Here is a 19,087-nt window from a genome sequence, read left to right as displayed (position 1 = left end):
CCTCGCTATATCAGCCATTAGTATTTTGTGACTTAGTGCAATAAAAAGCAGGCAGACAGAGCTGTTTTGGTTACTAAAGATGATTTGAAGACAAAACTGCTCCAGCTCTTCCATCAGGTTCAGGTCCATAAAATCAAAGTGTTTAAAGTGTTCAGTAAAAGTGGCATAAATATATGCCATATATATATATATATATATATATATATATATATATATATATATATATATATATATATATATATATATATATATGTATATATATTAGTTGTCAGGGGAAGAGAGGGAAAGCAATGTCAGTGTTGTTCTTTCGCATTTTATAAGTAAAAAATCCAGCAGAAGAGTTGAGTGACGGACACGTCCGCTGCGTCTTCCTCCTGCATTAATACTGGTTTTTAAAAGTCTCTGAGCAAGACCTCGTCCCGCCGCTAGACACCTGTAACGTGGCAGGACGACGGGCTCAAACTGTCCAATGAACAAGCTGCTTATGAGTCATGTGACTTCTGTTGACAAGCCTTAGTCTGCCTACAATTTGGCAGCGTGAGAGAGAGGGAGAGAGAGAGAGAGCCTCACAGCAGCAGTGGCGTGTGTTCCCCCGCTGGCTCGGCCCGCCTGGTCAGCTGCCGGGCGCGGGCCAGCAGGCGCCCGGGGAGCGAGGGCACGTGGTGACTCGGGTCCAGTACATTGGTCTTGCGGCGCTCGCGCTCCTGCTGCCACATGAGGTACGGGCTGGGCGGGAAGAACGGCCGCGAGCGCTCCCGGTACAGCTGCAGCACGGCGCCCGACACGCCCAGCGTCACCCACACCGAGATCAGCGCAAAGTCTGGGGTGGAGAGAGGAAGTGATGTCACCACAACAGAAGCTCCTCAGATGTAGTTTATCAATGTATTGAAGAACAGGGAGTAATGGAGTAATGTTTTAACATGTAGCAGTAGTGTCATCAGTAACAGGTAATATCACTAGTAGCAGAATTAGTAGTAGCAGCAGTAGTATTTGGACCTAAATGTAGTAGTAATATAGAACAGGACAATGAGAGTAAATCTTAAGGTTATGTCTATAACCCCGGTTTTATGGCTCACTTTATGGCAAACACACCTCTGCGACTCTACAGAAGCGCTCTATTTAATTCCACACCAATATCCTGCCTGAGTCACCCAGCGCCAGTAACTCTGCCTGAGTCACCGCCATTGGTAGGTGTCTAGTGATATTTTGCCATTGGTAGGTGTCTAGTGATATTTTGCCATTGGTAGGTGTCTAGTGATATTTTGCCATTGGTAGGTGTCTAGTGATATTTTGCCATTGGTAGGTGTCTAGTGATATTTTGCCATTGGTAGGTGTCTAGTGATATTTTGCCATTGGAAGGTGTCTAGTGATATTTTGCCATTGGTAGGTGTCTAGTGATATTTTGCCATTGGTAGGTGTCTAGTGATATTTTGCCATTGGTAGGTGTCTAGTGATATTTTGCCATTGGTAGGTGTCTAGTGATATTTTGCCATTGGTAGGTGTCTAGTGATATTTTGCCATTGGAAGGTGTCTAGTGATATTTTGCCATTGGAAGGTGTCTAGTGATATTTTGCCATTGGTAGGTGTCTAGTGATATTTTGCCATTGGTAGGTGTCTAGTGATATTTTGCCATTGGAAGGTGTCTAGTGATATTTTGCCATTGGAAGGTGTCTAGTGATATTTTGCCATTGGAAGGTGTCTAGTGATATTTTGCCATTGGAAGGTGTCTAGTGATATTTTGCCATTGGTAGGTGTCTAGTGATATTTTGCCATTGGTAGGTGTCTAGTGATATTTTGCCATTGGTAGGTGTCTAGTGATATTTTGCCATTGGAAGGTGTCTAGTGATATTTTGCCATTGGTAGGTGTCTAGTGATATTTTGCCATTGGTAGGTGTCTAGTGATATTTTGCCATTGGAAGGTGTCTAGTGATATTTTGCCATTGGTAGGTGTCTAGTGATATTTTGCCATTGGTAGGTGTCTAGTGATATTTTGCCATTGGAAGGTGTCTAGTGATATTTTGTCATTGGTAGGTGTCTAGTGATATTTTGCCATTGGTAGGTGTCTAGTGATATTTTGCCATTGGTAGGTGTCTAGTGATATTTTGCCATTGGTAGGTGTCTAGTGATATTTTGCCATTGGTAGGTGTCTAGTGATATTTTGCCATTGGTAGGTGTCTAGTGATATTTTGCCATTGGTAGGTGTCTAGTGATATTTTGCCATTGGTAGGTGTCTAGTGATATTTTGCCATTGGTAGGTGTCTAGTGATATTTTGCCATTGGTAGGTGTCTAGTGATATTTTGCCATTGGTAGGTGTCTAGTGATATTTTGCCATTTGAAGGTGTCTAGTGATATTTTGCCATTGGTAGGTGTCTAGTGATATTTTGCCATTGGTAGGTGTCTAGTGATATTTTGCCATTGGAAGGTGTCTAGTGATATTTTGCCATTGGTAGGTGTCTAGTGATATTTTGCCATTGGTAGGTGTCTAGTGATATTTTGCCATTGGAAGGTGTCTAGTGATATTTTGCCATTGGAAGGTGTCTAGTGATATTTTGCCATTGGAAGGTGTCTAGTGATATTTTGCCATTGGAAGGTGTCTAGTGATATTTTGCCATTGGTAGGTGTCTAGTGATATTTTGCCATTGGTAGGTGTCTAGTGATATTTTGCCATTGGAAGGTGTCTAGTGATATTTTGCCATTGGAAGGTGTCTAGTGATATTTTGCCAGATTTCACAGACACCCAGACTTTGTCTAAGTCGCCCAGCGGCAGTATCTCTGCCCAAGTTATCGCGTTAATTTCAGACACAGAGCAAAGCTTCTCTGTGTAGATGAATTGCATCAGAAGTGCATTTATGCTCTGAGAAACATTGCCATGTTTTGTTTGATGGCCAAAATAAATTGTTCCTTGTCCTTTTTCAAGTTGGTGAGTGCTACCTATACATGCTTGGATGTTTGTTTTGATGTAGAAAAGCATGAGGTGGAAAGAGGCTCACCGAGGCTCTGCAGCGGCACGTCGGTGAAGGCGGCATTGAAGTCTGTGTTGAGGAAGCGCTTGAGGATGTTGAGGGTGATGTAGGACAGGCTGGTGTAGACGTAGGCGTTGACAGCCAGGACCACGGCATACGCCCCCACCACGCCGCAGGTGATGATGTTACCCTGGCGACGGGGAAATCAACACATCACTGTCGGCCCACACACAGCAGATAACTCTGGCTGCAGAAATGTTTTCAGTGTGTACACAGTGTTGTAGACATGAGCCCATAGTTCATGGTTAGAAAGGATTTATTTTCAGAGCGGATCAGGTTTCTCTCATGATGTTTAATTTGGATTGAAACTGGAACTGAATAATGAAGATGAATAACCAGCAAAACAATTGCTCAACTGCGCTTTGCGATCTAACACCCCCCCCCCACAAAAGCTCCTAAATTTCTAGCCTAATTTGCAGTACAAAGACGCACTGGATCTCACAGCATAGTGACGGGTGTATAATTGATTGATTTTAGCCTCCTTCCTGTCACTGAGACATCCACAGGGTGTGAGTTTGTGCAGTGTTTTCTCAGCCCACTTCCCTGGGTTAAATCTCAGCGCAGTTCCCTGGGTTAAATCTCAGCCCAGTTCCCTGGGTTAAATCTCAGCGCAGTTCCCTGGGTTAAATCTCAGCCCAGTTCCCTGGGTTAAATCTCAGCGCAGTTCCCTGGGTTAAATCTCAGCCCAGTTCCCTGGGTTAAATCTCAGCCCAGTTCCCTGGGTTAAATCTCAGCCCAGTTCCCTGTGTTAAATCTCAGCCCAGTTCCCTGGGTTAAATCTCAGCCCAGTTCCCTTGGTTAAATCTCTCTTTACCTCTCTGGGCCAACGCACGAAGAAGAGCGGCACGGTGAACATGATGCAGCAAAAGGTGACCCAGAACACCACATCCGAGCGCCGCAACACGTCCACGTCACCTGAGGACACAAACACATTGATACATCGGCTTATTTGCATGTTACCACAAGTCAGGCTGGAGGACCAGCAAGAATTTTGGCCTTCAGATCTTTTCAGCGATCAATCCTGGAGAACTCTAGCCTGGGAACCTGGCGAATCTGCCAGCTAGCTCATGATTCATTTGCTGTGGCAGGCAGCTGGGGTCTGGCCCCTCTCCCGTTTGAACATTTTTCCACCAGCCTAAAAAGGGCCGGGCCAATCACAGCCCTTCATTACACAGCTTTGTTTAATAATACTCATCTCATTGGCCAATCAAGGAATTTGTCTGTTATTTATTCCAAACCGCTGCTAGCAAACCGTTGCTACTCCAACAACAGACCGCTGTCATGACTTGGCTCTTAGCCTGACAAAAAGGGAAATACACGGTTTTAAAGTGCAACACAGGCCCTGACAGCACACTGCAGCTTCCGCCATGCCCACACTCAACATCCGGGTCAAAACATGTACTTCCGTCAAAGCACCACTAGGTGTCCCTACACAACAGGCTACAGACATTATTGCCTCAGCTTGTTCCAACAGCTCTCATGGCATTTGGCAAATCAGCTGATCAGTGACTGATGTTTGTAAAGTTGCTACAAAAATGTAAGTCTGTTTACAGTCGCTCTGCGCTGTGTCACGTTTCGTTGCTCTGATTGGTTGAGGCATTTTGGACTGCGGCTGTTGGTAACGGCCCCCCTGGAAATGCTAATTGCACCGAGAGAATCCAGACTAATTTGCATTTGTAAATGCAATGCAGTGCATAGTGAGTTGGTCTGGCAATGCCAGGCTAGGAGAAGCCAGCTCTTTTCAATGCAACATGTTTGACATCCAATTAGTTTTACTATCAATGGTTTTGATCAATTATTTTTCCATTAACTAACTGACTCAAAGCCTTCAGATCTGCTTCACTTCCAGGTTGAGAGGAAAAGTGATGAAAAGGTTCTGGTCAAATTCTGTCAAATGATGAAGCGTCAAAGGCCCAGAACACAAGATGGACTCCCATGAACGTACAACTTACCAGTAGTGACTGACTGTACAGATGGATGGGGGATTTATCAGACGCGCGCACACAGAAAGCCTAGCCTACCTGCCAGAGGCGGTCCTTGAACCAGGCCGAACAGGCAGCCGCCTGGAGCCCCGTCCACTAGAGGGCCTCGCAAAAAAAAAAAAAAAAAAAAAAAAATTTAAATATTAACTGATAGACCGACAGCAATAACCGAACAACGACGTTAGCGACGGTTAATCGATTAACGGTTAACCGTTGACATCCCTAGTCCAAGGAACAAGTGAGTGTTATTATTTGTTGTTGTCTGTGTGGAATGACGTTTATACTGTGTTCTACATGCGGTGGATTCGTCCGCCATGTGGCTCCTTGTTCATGCTAAATTGCAGTGCCCGTTCGCTGTCCACTGATAGTGCCTTCATTTGAGTTATTGATGTTTCTTTGTATTGTGGGAGTGCCTTATTGTTTACTTATTATTTACACATTGATGTTTATTTGTAGATTGATGTTGAGTTGAATGAGTGATCTATATTTGGTTTACTGTATAAAGATGACAAGTGATAAAGATAAAGATATGATTATGAAGATTACAAGTGATAAAGATATAAAGATGACAAAGATAAAGATATGATTATGAAGATTACAAGTGACAAAGATAAAGATATAAAGATGACAAGTGACAAAGATATAAAGATTACAAGATTCACAAAGAGAATGAGAGAGGATGCAGAGGGTCATGCCCATTGAATCTGAGGGGGGATGTAACTTCAAACAGCCTCTAAATATGGCAAAAATACGTCCAAAAAAGGTCAATTTTTTTTTGACCTTAACACATTGAATGCCAGCCATGTTTTCATTCCTGTAGGTAAGTTGTGCCAGGGGTGTTTTTGACGATTCTGGCTCATTTTAGAACAGCCGAGGATTCTTTTCTGTTAAGAATTCATGAACACCAATCATCTAAAAATAACTAATAGAATGTGTGCTTTCTCTGTCTAAAAGAGTTAGTTTGCAGAGTTAGTAGTTATGTAGATATTAGCCGTTGAGTACAGCATGGTTTCAGCGTCTGGAAATTTATTCAGAGATAAATGGCTTTTTGTGAAACAGTCACTTTAACCATTCATTTTTGGCATCAGTAAGACCGTCAGACATTCTAAACAATAGTTTTGAACAGTAATGTCCTCCATAACAACAGGAAACACCCCTCTCATTCAAACTCCTCCCTCCGTGTGTCTTCTCCTCCTTCCTCCTGGCAGCGGGCGTGTCAGAAGCGCGTTGTGCTGCCTGCCTGTCTGTCTGCGTGCCTGCCTGCCTGCTTGCCTGCGTGCGGGGACGAGTCTGAAATGGATTACTGTAAAATCGCCAAGCCATTTCCTTGAATGGCTTGCTCCCGCGGTGTGTGTGTGTGTGTGTGTGTGTGTGTGTGTGTGTGTGTGTGTGTGTGTGTGTGTGTGTGTGTGTGTTCGCGCGTTGCTCCGCGGCTCTGGGGGGGAGGGGATCTCTGTCCGTTCTGTGTGTGTGTCTCCGGCTTCTGACTGTAAAATCGCCAAGCCATTTCCGCGGGAGGCGGCTGCTTTTGGTGTACGGGTCCCGTGGCTGTGGCTTCTCTCTGTATCTGTCGCCACTTAGTGGTCGGTAAAATAGATTACACACATGCTCTTGCTCCTATAGTTATCTCGAAGATGTAAAAGGGGTTGATTGATGTCCCACCGTCAAAAAAACATGTAAGACGAGTTAGGTCGTCCTTGGCACTTAAGCGCTGGATTATGTAAGACGAGTTAGGTCGTCTCTGGCACTTAATGTGTTAATTGTTGACCTTAATTAACTTCTTCTGATAGTAGAACTTCAGTCTGGAGGTGCTTTTCCCTCAGTCCCTCATTCCCTCCCTTAAACAGGAGGCAAGGGGTAATAATCCCACAACGATCACAGCTTTTCACAGGCTGTGTAATGTAAAAGGGCTATAGTATAGACACACAAGCTGACACACACCGGTGTGGTATTGCATGTTTTTGTAGATTGGTGTTTTACTTTCTTGTTGTGGGGTTTTTTATCAGTATTTATGCTTATATTTCACTTTTGGTTTTATTGGTTGTGGTCGTGTGATTCAACTTTTTATCTATGGTTTTATAGCATTTTTGATTTTATTGCATGTTTTTGTAGATTGCAGTTTCGTGTTGTTGTTGTTGGGACTGGAACAGTGATTATAGAACAGCTGCCTGTGAACTGGACTGGGGGGAAAATGAATGTGTTGAAAAAGCTATGTACTGTATTGTATTTTTCATTGTATATTTTTCATTTTAGAGCAAGATAAAATATGTCTGTTCTATTGTTGAAGCTTTCAATCATCTTATGTTTCTTACAATCATCTTTTAAAATAAAGATGTGTTTAAAAAGCTATTGCGTGTTAAAAGCTTGTGTTACGTTTTCAGTGCTGTGCCTCTTCTCTGGGTAAATGAAGAAGTGAGCTTGAAATGAACTGAGCTGCTAATTTTTTGGGACTGTGAGCTATAGTATATATAGTATAGTTCAAAGTTCAAAATATGAGCTATGAACGTGAACTAGTTCATTTTAATCTGCGTTGAGCTGAACTTTGAGCTCTTGTGAAGTGTGAGCTTGCACAACAATGGGGTGCCTTAAAGTACGGCGGAAATCAATTGTTGGCCTCGCGCCACCTGACTAGGTTTTGCACCTCTGATCTGTAGTTAGACTCGATATTTGAGTTTATAAGCCCAATGACGGTGGTAGCATCCGCATACTTTACTATCAGATTGTTGAGGTATTGAGCGATACAGTCATGGGTAAAGAGCAGGGGCGGACTGCATAATCGGGCACGTTGGGCAAAAAAAAAATTTTTTTGCAGGCCAGGCCAGGCCAGGCCAGGCCAGGCGCCGCCTACTGGTTTACTAGTGGTTTTATTACTTTATTCATGGTTAAAGTGGGTGCATCTCATTGTAAAATTGGACTTGGCCCAAATTGGGCTTCAAACGGCCCAAATCGGGCTTCAAACGGCCCAAATCTGGCTTTAAACGACCCAAATTGGGCTTCAAACGGCCCAAATCTGGCTTCAAACGGCCCAAATTGAGCTTCAAACGGCCCAAATTTTTCGCCCGCGCCCTTCGGACGCCGGCACGCGCGTCGGCCCGTATCGGCCTGGCCTGCTTGGTATCTAATACCCGGCCTGAATTATGATCCCAGTCCGCCCCTGGTAAAGAGAGTCAACAAAAAAGAGCTACGCCAGACGGGGGGGGGGGGGGTGGGGGGCTGGCGTCTCACCTAGGGGAGTGAAGAAGACGATGGAGGAGAGGAGGAAGCCGAGCATCAGGCCGACCACGACGACGCAGGCCATGATGGAGCCAAACCGCCACCAGCTCATCACCAGGATGACTCCGCCCACCACGCCGATCATCGCCGCGAGAGCCAGGCGCACTGCGGGGAGGAGGGACACAGTCAGTCAGTTAGGGAATTCATTAATGTATGGATGAGTAAATAAATAAACCAACCATCTTTTCTGCTGAAAAATGTCCAAGTTCAAAATTCCCTAAACATTAATGTAGACAAAAATGTATAGGTGTGATTATTCAGATTCATGACAGTGTATATCAAATGCCAACAAACATACAAATAACTGGAGAAATATATATGCAAACACAAATAAATAACTTTTTCCACAAAACACATCTACTTTCAACAGTACACAAAAAAATATGAGGAAATGTCTAAAAAAGAATACAGAATCATCTATGGAAGACTTGTGACTGTTTAGCTTGGGGATGAAAATATTAAACCTAAAGCTCCTAGCAAAACTATCAACAGTTTGTTTGCTGCCCCGGCTTTTGGTAGAGGCCAACTCACTTTTTTCACCATCTTCCCGGAACGTCCGAAAATACAATCTAACCTGTCCCGAAATGAATGTGGGCCATCCCAAATTTAAATTGTTTTTCTACCATTATTGTTACCTTATCATTAGTTAAAATCATTCAAAGTGACCTTTAACATTACCAAAACAAAACATCAAGCAACTCTTGTCCCAAATGCGTCCCAAAATTAATTCTCCATGCCATCATGATGCTCTTTTTTATCGGCCCTGGGACGACGGGAGGTCTTTATGCTAGAGCCCTAGCTGAGGATGTCAGGAGGTCCTTATGATGTGATGAGCTTTCACTTCATGAGGTTTGACATGTCTCAACCTGCTGCTCACCCTGTGGAACCCAGGGATCATTTGTGTGGGTGTTTCTTTCATTTCCTGGAGGTTTTGATAAGCTTGTTCGAACATGTTTTCACTCTACCTTGTTTTATTAGGCTGAAAAACTCTTGAACCTGTCTGAGTTCAAGCAGACAGGTTTGATCAGCGCCTTTAACTGCTTCCATTCCAGGTACGATATTGGATTTTCTGCCAATATCTGATATGCCGATATCTTACAACTCTTTTGGACGATTGCCATTGCAGATACCGATATATGCGCGCATTTTTCTCCACCTAATTTCAGAGAACATCAAGTCTCTCCTGTAGTGGATTTAACACATTATGCCTACTCTTTTTTCTTATTTTTTTTTTAGTCAAGTTTTCTTTTACAAGAAAGAAAAATACAAAAAACAAAACAAACATTTACGTAAAACCTACACAAACACAACCAAACTCACTCAGAACCCCCCCTCCCCGCAGAACCCCCCCACCCCACCCCCAAAACCAGCAAAGACATTAGCCCGACAGCATATATATATATTCCATAGAATACGTGCCTTTCAAGACAAATCAACCCAGCATTATGCCTACTCTTATGGTGATAGCCCACTGGCAGATGCAGATAGAAATACAATGCTTTTCAAAATGTACACATTCACGTAGCAAAATAAGAAAACTAGTTGAACTTATTGTTATGTAAAACATGCCATATTTGTGCATAATTAAAGCGTCATTTCATCGGCCTTTCATTAAGGGCAGAAATGTTCGTTTCAGGCCGATGCCGATACTTCATTTTAAAGCCTTTATTGGCCGATACCGAATCCGATATCATCATGCATCCCTAGTTCCAGGTTAAATTGAAACACAGTTGATGAAAGGTGTTTGGGTCAAATCCCTTCAGTTGCTACTTCCCAAATTCAAAGTTGCATAATGACGCATTACTGTTTTGAGGCAGAAAACACATCCCCTGCACGAGGCAGCATTTGACTGCAATTGTTAATGTCACTTTGTCGTCTTTTTTCTCCTGTGATATTTCAGAGAAGGGAGGGGTGGAAAAGGAGCGAGCAGGCAGGAAGTGACAGACGTGACGTGACGTGATGAGATGAGAGAGAGGGGGAAACTCACTGTCATAGTCCAGGGTCGTGCTGCGAGTGATCAGCACGAAGAAGAAGAAGGCGGCGAAGCTGAAGCCCATGCAGAACAACTCTGAGTGGGAGGAGAGAGGAGAGAGAGGGGACGACAAAGAGAGGAACACAGACAGGTTGACTGGAGAAATGATCAGGGTTCATTCATACAGACAATATCATTTCAAATTCAATCAATTTCAATTACTTTTTCAAGCACTACTTTCTGTTCATAAGGACTCCACACAAGAGAGAGAAACATTTCCTTAAACCTCACTGCATTTCATATCATAGGTTCACATGGTCCAAGTCTTTCCCAGAATACGTTAAGTCTTCTTTTCTATGTTTTGACCTGCATTCTGTCAAACACTGCAAACATTTGATTGATTGATTTGCTTATTTATTTATTTATTTATTTATTCATCTCAAGCACTTTTAAGCACTTCCCCACATACTGAAACAGGCTCATTCTCCAGGTATTCCAGTACTTACATTTTGGAAAAGCTCAATTCAAGGACTTTAAGCACTTTATGGACCTTGTATGAACCCTGAATCATAGTCAATTATAGTCTTAAGACATAACATAACGTAACATAGCACAAAGCAGGTTGGACTCGTCTGTCCCGCCTACACAGTGTAAACATGTCTAATCAGCAGTTGTAACCAGATGATAACCAGATGCTTCAGATGAAGACTTTTCCTCACAGGGAATGAATCCTACTTTCCATCAGATCAGAAGTATTAGGGATAGTGCCAGAAGAACACAGTCACGGGTTCAGCTTGAAACAAATACATTTCTGCGTCACATGCCAGCAAAGACATCATGTGAGTAGCGGCCACTCCTCCTGGCTACGGCAAGGACAGAAACATCTTACGAGTTTGGGATATTAATCTGTTAAAAAATATTAAAAAAGATCTCCAGTATAGTCTGGGAATAAATGGAATAAAACTAAACAACAGATAATGACATAGCAACCAGACCCTGTGCTGAGATCCGATAGCTACCCCAAAGCCCAAGATGACATCATCAAATGTCTTCTTTTGTCCTGACCAACAGTCCACAACCCAAAGATAATCAGTTTACTGTCATAGAAGACTAAAGAAGCCAGAAAATATTCACATTTAAGAAGCTGGAACGAGAGAATTATTGTATTTTTCCTCCCTTAACTCATTGAGTGCCAATGACAACAGTTGTCGTCAATTCGAATACTAACGTAGAGTGCCAAAGACAACGATTGTCGTCAATTGCCTTTTTTGACGGTGGGACGTGGATCAAAGCCTTATGTATGTCCTGTACAAATATTGTAGCTATTGAAGCTGTATAACCTATTTTACGGACTCATCAGGTGGCGACAGTGCTCTCCAGATTAGAGAAATGTCCGAAATATAGCCTGAAAAAGCCCCCTGATCAAAGAGAAAGCGCTCATGCTGCAGCCCAGAGCCATGTAGATTGCTCTGGCTGCAACTGACGGTGCCTGGCAACAGCAGTCAATCCGCGCACACAACTGAGCTGCTCTGCCTCTGTCTGTCTGTCTGCATAGTTTCTTCACACGATTAGCCGCCAGAAAGGCAGCACCCGACGCCGAAGTGCCAACCCTTTCCCTGCAGTCCGGCAGCGCGACAAGGAAATGCTCCTTGTCGCACTGCCTGGGAGACGGCGCACAAAAAGCACTCCGAAAATAGACGCTGGGTGCGTGAGGCTGTGTGTTACTAGTGTGGGGAGGAGTTTGTAGCTGAGGGGGGGAGAGGGGGGTGGGGCACCCAGGGCAGCACACAACTACACCACGTCACTACATCAGAAAATATTAGCTTCAGAGTCAGTGAATGTGCTTGAAATGCTGCATTTCACAAAAGGCTGAATATCTCAGCTTCTAGATAGAAATGCCTGTATTTGCTGTTTTTGACCTATCTTCTCCGGCTGATAACTAAAGAACGGAAAATGGTATCAATAAACTTTTTTTTGCTGATGATACAATAGAGTCTCCTTGTTCTTTTTGCGTGTTCGGTGTTTACATAGTAATATCACACAATATTCTGTGGGCCTCGAGAAATCACTGAAAACGCTCTGAAACTCTGGCACTGGGAGCGTCCGTTCTCCAAAAGTGGCTGGCACTCAATGAGTTAACAATGAGTCTAAACGATTATTGATTATACAAAATAGTTGATGATTAATTTTCTCTCGGTCGAATTATCGATTCATGGATTAATTGTTCCAGCTCTAATGTTAACCATCAATATAAATAAACAAAAATCTTCCACCCCACTTTGTCTCACGCCCACAGAAAGTTGAACTCTGCATCATCAGTCTTTGCTTAGGTTTTGAACTGAGCTGCGTCATTTCCCAAGTCCCTCTAAAGAAGTAATGATGTACGAGCGTGACCTCTGACCCCGCTCCGTGTTTCACTGAGCCAGTCTCAGCTGTGACTGGAGGCTGGAGTTTCCACGAGAGTGATTTAGCAGCTAGTGCAGCAGCGTGCTGTGGGAAGTTTGTGACACTGAACAGCGGCTCGTTTCTCATCCTCAAAGCAGGGAATGGCTTGTGAGTGCAGTCAGTGCGTTTCTTAGGTTTCTCGTTCAATACGTAGGTCAGCCTAAGACTCAGGTGCTTCATTCTAGAGCTGCAACGATTTGTCAATTAGTTGATCGACACAAAATTAATCGTCAAATATTTTTTATAATCTATTAATCGACCCAGTTTTAAGGAGAAAATACAGTCTTAAACGGGTATATTTTCTGGTTTATTTAGTCTCCTGTGACAGTAAACTGTTTATCTTTGGGTTGTTGGGGACTGTAGTCAGGACAAAAGACATTTGAGGCTTTGGAGAGAAAAGTGATCGAAAATGTTGACCATTTTGTGACATTTTATAGAACGGCTAATCGATTAGAAAATAATCAATAGATACACATAAATCGATAATAAAAAATAATCAGTTGCAGCCCTACTTCATTCGAGGACTTCTAGGAAATCAAATTAGCATGAAACTAGTATCATGTACCACATGGAATGAATAAATTACTCCCAAATCTAACATTTTCTGAAAAATAGTGATTGAAATTTTCTGAAATGACTGGTGCTCCTTTTACAACTGTGCTGTAATACGTCAACATTTTACATTTTGGTCACTTCTTGATGTAGCAAAGCAAAAATGTCCACCCAAAATGCATTATTAAAAACCTGCTTCAGTCCACTTCTTTTATAGCAGGAGGAAAACAGAAATTATGCATTTAGAAGAAGAAAAAGTAGCAGAAATTGATTGGTTCACACAGATTAGTATCATTATGGGACTTCTGTCTTCACTAGATCATTTGGGCTGGAATTTACTTCTTGAAATGAAAGACATGGCAGATTCGCTCAGAATTAAATTCTCTGATGATCTGTGCAACAATTACAAATCACTGATATCAGCACCATGCGATGGGCTAACAACCCAAAAGAAAAAGTCAAACTACTCACCACATTTGAAGAAGCGGTGACCAAAGAAGCAAACAAAAAGGCCGGCTAGGCCCGTGATGGTGAAGAACATTTTGGTGGATATCTTCCCTGAAACAAACAAACAAAATAAATAAAATAACAGCTCCACCCACAGCCTACCTGACTCCACGCCCCACAGCCTACCTGACTACCTACTGCTGTGATGTATGTCTGTTGTTGCCATTTTCTGAATTGTTGTTTTCTGATTTGTGTATGTTTCGCCCCCATCTTTTCTCTTTTTGTTAAGTAAATTATGTTATGTTTATTGAATTGACATACCGTAAATTTCGGACTATAAGCCGCGGCTTTTTCCCCGTTTTTTGGCCCTGCGGCTTATATAACGGTGCGGCTTATCTATGGATTTTTTCGAAAAAAAAAAAAAACGGAATTCTCTCTTTTTTAGCACTCTTTCTAACTATAAATCCACTTCTGTTTTAATTTCCTCTCTTGCCCTCTTTTCACCACACCGCGGACACTGTGTGCACTGTAAAAAAAAACACAGGTGGTGTTGTGTTATGTTGTTTTGTTGAAATGTTAATAAATGGGAGCTTCCTCAAACAGCCATCTCTTTCCCGACAATCCCCTCTGTGCATGAACCCTTACATATGGTAATTAAACATTAAAACACAATAAAAAAAAAAAAAAAAAAAAACACCTGCGGCTTATAGTCCGGTGCGGCTTATATATGTAACAAACAGGCAATTTTGCTGCTGCGGCTTATACTCCGGTGCGGCTTATAGTGCGGAAATTACGGTAATAAGAAATTTGATCTGAAAAAAGAGAAAGCGTCAGGTTCGAGCTCACCGAGCGTGGTGCAGCCGTCCAGGGCGGAAGCGAAGCTGCAGGCGTAGGTATGGACCGGGATGTAGGAGGCGGAGGAGTTCTCCAGCGGGTCCCTGACCACCACGGAGTACACCACCCCCTGACCAGGCATGGAGCTGAACACCACCTCCGTCAGGTCTGTCGATGACAGGGTCAGTACCTGAGGGAGGGGGAGGGGTTAAGCCCATGGTACACCAATCAAACACAGTTTGTTCGGTGTGCCACGGCTGTCTGTCCTTGTTTGGAGATGTTTGGTCAGACTCCACATGTTCAATGCTTGTTTGTCTGCGTTTAGCCCATGGCACACTGCCAACAGTTGTTGGATAATGTTTGATTGGTGTGCCATGGGCTTTAGGAGGCTGAGCACACAATCAATTTGCAGTCACTTCCTGTACTTTCCCAAGTCGGTCTCAAGTCATAAGGTACAAGTCTAAAGTCTATTATGTAGATTACCAAGTCATGTCAACGTCGAGTCTAAGTCATTCATGCCAAGTCTCAAGTCTAAATGTAGAACAGCAAGTCGGTGAGAACAAATCAAGAGTCCAGTATTAATTTAATATCGTAAAGAAAACTAAATATGTAAGACTTTTCAACGCAATGTGGTTTTAATAGGATAAAAACTTGGTAAGAGCATCATGAGTTTGACTTCTATAATCAGTTTCAACTTCAATAAATGCAAAATGTACAAATTCAGACTTTAGAAACCTTTTCAAGTCATCCAAGTACAAGTCAGAGTCAAGTCCCAAGTCACCAGAGCCCAAGTCAAGTCGCAGTTACACATGTGACTCTTGTCCAAGTCAATATGGCACAGAGGGTGTCATTTAAATGTCTAATCAAATAAAGCTGCAATCTTCTGCAATCTGTCAATGTTTGTGGTGCTGAAGAAGAAAAAGTGTGGGAAAGCTGTCTCCACATGTTAGGCCTGTTACGCTTCATACTGCTCCTGAAGTGCAGCCCACCCACCAGTCTGGCATTCTCGGTGATGCCCTGGACGTCGGCCACCGTCTCCATGGCAGTGAAGAGGCTTTGCTCTGATTGGTCGTTCTCGGGGAGGAAGTACTGGTAGACGTCGTAGCGCAGACGCCAGCGAGTGTCGCTTCCCGTCGAGACGTCGCAGGCCGCAGGCGTCGCACCCCTGACGGGACAGAGAGTGAGGACAGGCAGGACAAATCAGAGCGCAGTGGTGGATAATTTTTTTACGCCTTTCGTTCCGCCAGTCGTGGAGGTAGTCATAGCCCCGAATCAGCCTCCACCTGAAAGGGTAGGAGCGGCGACACGGAACAGAGGTGCGAATGGACGTCTCTCTTAGCGTGCATCTGTCTGTGTGAGTCGGTCTGAGGATATTCCCTCTGTTCTTCAGTCTCTCCTCAAAACAATCCCAATGTTTGGGGAAACCAGCTCCACAACTGGAATCTGGCTAGCCTGTTGTGCATTCCCTTACGAAAAACAACTAACGTTATAGTATTCATTAGGGGTGGGAATCACCAGATGCCCACGATACGATACTAAAACGATACTTGAGTCACGATACGATAGTATTGCGATATTGCGATATTGCCGATATTGCGATATATTGAATATTGCGATATTTCGATATATTGTCTAACTCCTTTTCCTACCTTTTCCTTGACCTCACCGGAAGTAAAACATGCAGTGTTTTTTTGTTTTGTTTTGTTTTTGCCCCACATACATTATTAAGCTTCTCTGGACTCAATACGCCACTGCAGGCGCGGACTGCAACATCGGGCGCTTCGGGCAGATGCCCGGTGGCCTGCCATAGCATGGCCTGAAAAATAAAAATAAAATAAAATCGATACTTGGCGTCCAAATATCGATACAATATCGTCAGACAAAATATCGCGGTACTATGATGTATCGAATTTTTCCCCCACCCCTAGTATTCATGTGCATTTATAGCCTACTATTCCCCCGACGACGAGGATAATATTAAGCAGACTGACTGCAGCTGTTTGACATGCGGGCGTCCGCTTTCAGAAGGGACTTAGGCTAATTAGGCTACTTCATGGGAATAATTTGCTTTACAAAAAACTGGAACCAAAAGGTAAGAATTAGCCTTGTACCTAAACCTATACATGATGGTTCCTCTGTGATCCATAAAGTCGATCAGATGAATATTGAAAGCCTTGTGTTACCATGCTGCCTTGTGGAGAACACTTTCTGCGTTGTCGTGAGCTCTCATCTCGTCTTTTCTCCATTGATGTTCTTAACGACTAGCTGCACTGTTGAGAGCTGCTGGCGTACATCAGCGATGTTTGGTTGTTTGAATGAATTCGTTCATCATACAGTAGTCTACAGTTGCGGGCCTTCTGAACGGCAATATTGCGGGATCTCTGTGTGAAAGTGGCTTAAGCCTGGGGCTAAGATAGCTGTTATCTCCACTCCAGGCTAAGAAAGCTTTCACACTTGCACAATCCTGCAAGATTCCAAAGTGGGCTAACCCCGACTTCAGCCCAGGGCTAGCTGTCCCTGCTCTGGAGCAGGGTTAACCCCGACTTCAGCCCAGGGCTAGCTGTCCCTGCTCTGGAGCAGGGTTAACCCTGACTTCAGCCCAGGGCTAGCTGCCCCTACTCTGGAGCAGGGCTAACCCCGACTTCAGCCCAGGGCTAGCTGCCCCTGCTCTGGAGCAGGGCTAAGCCCGACTTCAGCCCAGGGCTAGCTGTCCCTGCCCTGGAGCAGGGTTACCCCTGACTTCAGCCCAGGGCTAGCTGCCCCTGCTCTGGAGCAGGGCTAACCCCGACTTCAGCCCAGGGCTAGCTGCCCCTGCTCTGGAGCAGGGCTAACCCCGACTTCAGCCCAGGGCTAGCTGCCCCTGCTCTGGAGCAGGGTTAACCCCGACTTCAGCCCAGGGCTAGCTGTCCCTGCTCTGGAACAGGGTTAACCCCGACTTCAGCCCAGGGCTAGCTGTCCCTGCTCTGGAGCAGGGTTAACCCCGACTTCAGCCCAGGGCTAGCTGCCCCTGCTCTGGAGCAGGGCTAACCCCGACTTCAGCCCAGGGCTAGCTGTCCCTGCTCTGGAGCAGGGTTAACCCCGACTTCAGCCCAAGGCTAGCTGTCCCTGCTCTGGAGCAGGGTTAGCCCCGACTTCAGCCCAGGGCTAGCTGTCCCTGCTCTGGAGCAGGGTTAGCCCTGACTTCAGCCCAGGGCTAGCTGCCCCTGCTCTGGAGCAGGGTTAGCCCTGACTTCAGCCCAAGGCTAGCTGTCCCTGCCCTGGAGCAGGGTTAGCCCCGACTTCAGCCCAGGGCTAGCTGCCCCTGCTCTGGAGCAGGGTTAGCCCTGACTTCAGCCCAAGGCTAGCTGCCCCTGCTCTGGAGCAGGGTTAACCCTGACTTTAGCCCAGGGCTAGCTGCCCCTGCTCTGGAGCAGGGTTAGCCCTGACTTGTCATCGAAACACAGGGCTAAAAGTTGCCAGTGTGAAACAGAGCCAGAGACTGTACATGTATCTGGCAGCACTGGGAACGGCCCTGGGCTCCATTAACCCTGGGCTAGTAGAACAGCAGTGTGAATCATATAGCCCTGACTTTAGGTTAACCTGTGCTAACAAATGTGTGTGAAAAGGGGCTAAGTTAGCCCGGGGGTATCTTAGCCCTATTCTTAGCCCAGGGCTAAAATAGCCTCGAGCTATGGAGAATGCAGTGTGAAAACTGAAAAGTCCTTATCTGATCCTAATTTCCAAGTACAATGTTATGCTGTAAATGCCCTATGAATTGTCTCTATGTTGTTGCATTTTGCAGCCTTTTCTTGTAGTTTGTTTGAATTGTTTGGAGAGCTGCAACCACGCTGTCTGCTTGGCTGCAACGCAGCTGCAATCCCTCTGTATGTATACAGTGTTATGTGCGAGCGAGCTGTGTCACAGTCATCCTGGACCTGAGGGACAGTGGGACTTGTTGACTGATTAAATGACATCCTGCTGGCTCATTACGTAGCAGTCTATAGCTGTACTGTCTCCATTGTTTCACAGCGTCCACTGAAAGCATGTAGTTGTGGGCAGATGAAGCTTTTGAGGAAGGCGAGGCTTCAGTGTGTGGGCGGGCCTTGCTGTTTGTTTGGTGGTTTGCAAAACAGAACGTGCTTTTCAGGCATGTTTGCATCGCTGCCTTATGGATGTCTTGTCATCCAGTTCTGCTGTTTTTGTGTTTATGTCGTCCTTTTTATGTGTTAATGCATGAATAATGTGGCTTAGGGCCTATGGACATCACTTTAAACCCGTTGGGGAAGATGTCAGACAGAGAATAAGGCTGTTTTTCCATGGAAAACCAACCTTTCGGAATTTTTAAACAGCAATAATTTGACGATGAACCGTGTGGATATCATTTGAATAATTTGGATTTCAGCTCAGTACCAACGTTGGTTTTGGACGGACACTAGTGACTTTCATCGACACAACTACACTCTTTGTTAACGGTCTCTGTTGCAGGCAACTTTTGGCTGCCTGTCAGTGCCTGTTTTCACAGCAACTTACTGAAACACACATCAGTACACAGAGTTAGAGCATAGCCTCATATATTCTT

The 19,087-nt window shown here is 44.4% G+C and overlaps 1 protein-coding gene across 2 annotated transcripts in view; it reads right to left on the bottom strand.

Annotated features, from left to right (window-relative positions):
* Positions 1–226: 226 nt before the first annotated feature.
* tm7sf3 (transmembrane 7 superfamily member 3) overlaps positions 227–19,087 on the bottom strand; it is a 30,952-nt gene continuing 12,091 nt past the window's right edge. For both annotated transcript variants that reach the window (XM_083657155.1, XM_083657156.1), the window contains exons 5-12: positions 15,523–15,694; positions 14,542–14,719; positions 13,720–13,806; positions 10,267–10,347; positions 8,232–8,384; positions 3,839–3,939; positions 2,992–3,154; positions 227–820 (exon numbers count right to left, since the gene is read on the bottom strand). In XM_083657155.1, coding sequence (XP_083513281.1) covers positions 567–820; positions 2,992–3,154; positions 3,839–3,939; positions 8,232–8,384; positions 10,267–10,347; positions 13,720–13,806; positions 14,542–14,719; positions 15,523–15,694 — 1,189 coding nt within the window. In that variant the 3' untranslated portion in view covers positions 227–566. The remainder of the gene's footprint in view (positions 821–2,991; positions 3,155–3,838; positions 3,940–8,231; positions 8,385–10,266; positions 10,348–13,719; positions 13,807–14,541; positions 14,720–15,522; positions 15,695–19,087) is intronic.

Source organism: Poromitra crassiceps, assembly GCF_964638095.1.
Source record: "Poromitra crassiceps genome assembly, chromosome: 2".
In the NCBI taxonomy this organism is placed as follows: domain Eukaryota; kingdom Metazoa; phylum Chordata; class Actinopteri; order Beryciformes; family Melamphaidae; genus Poromitra; species Poromitra crassiceps.
Note: the sequence above shows the minus strand (reverse complement) of the source record. Positions and strands in the feature narration are given on the sequence as shown.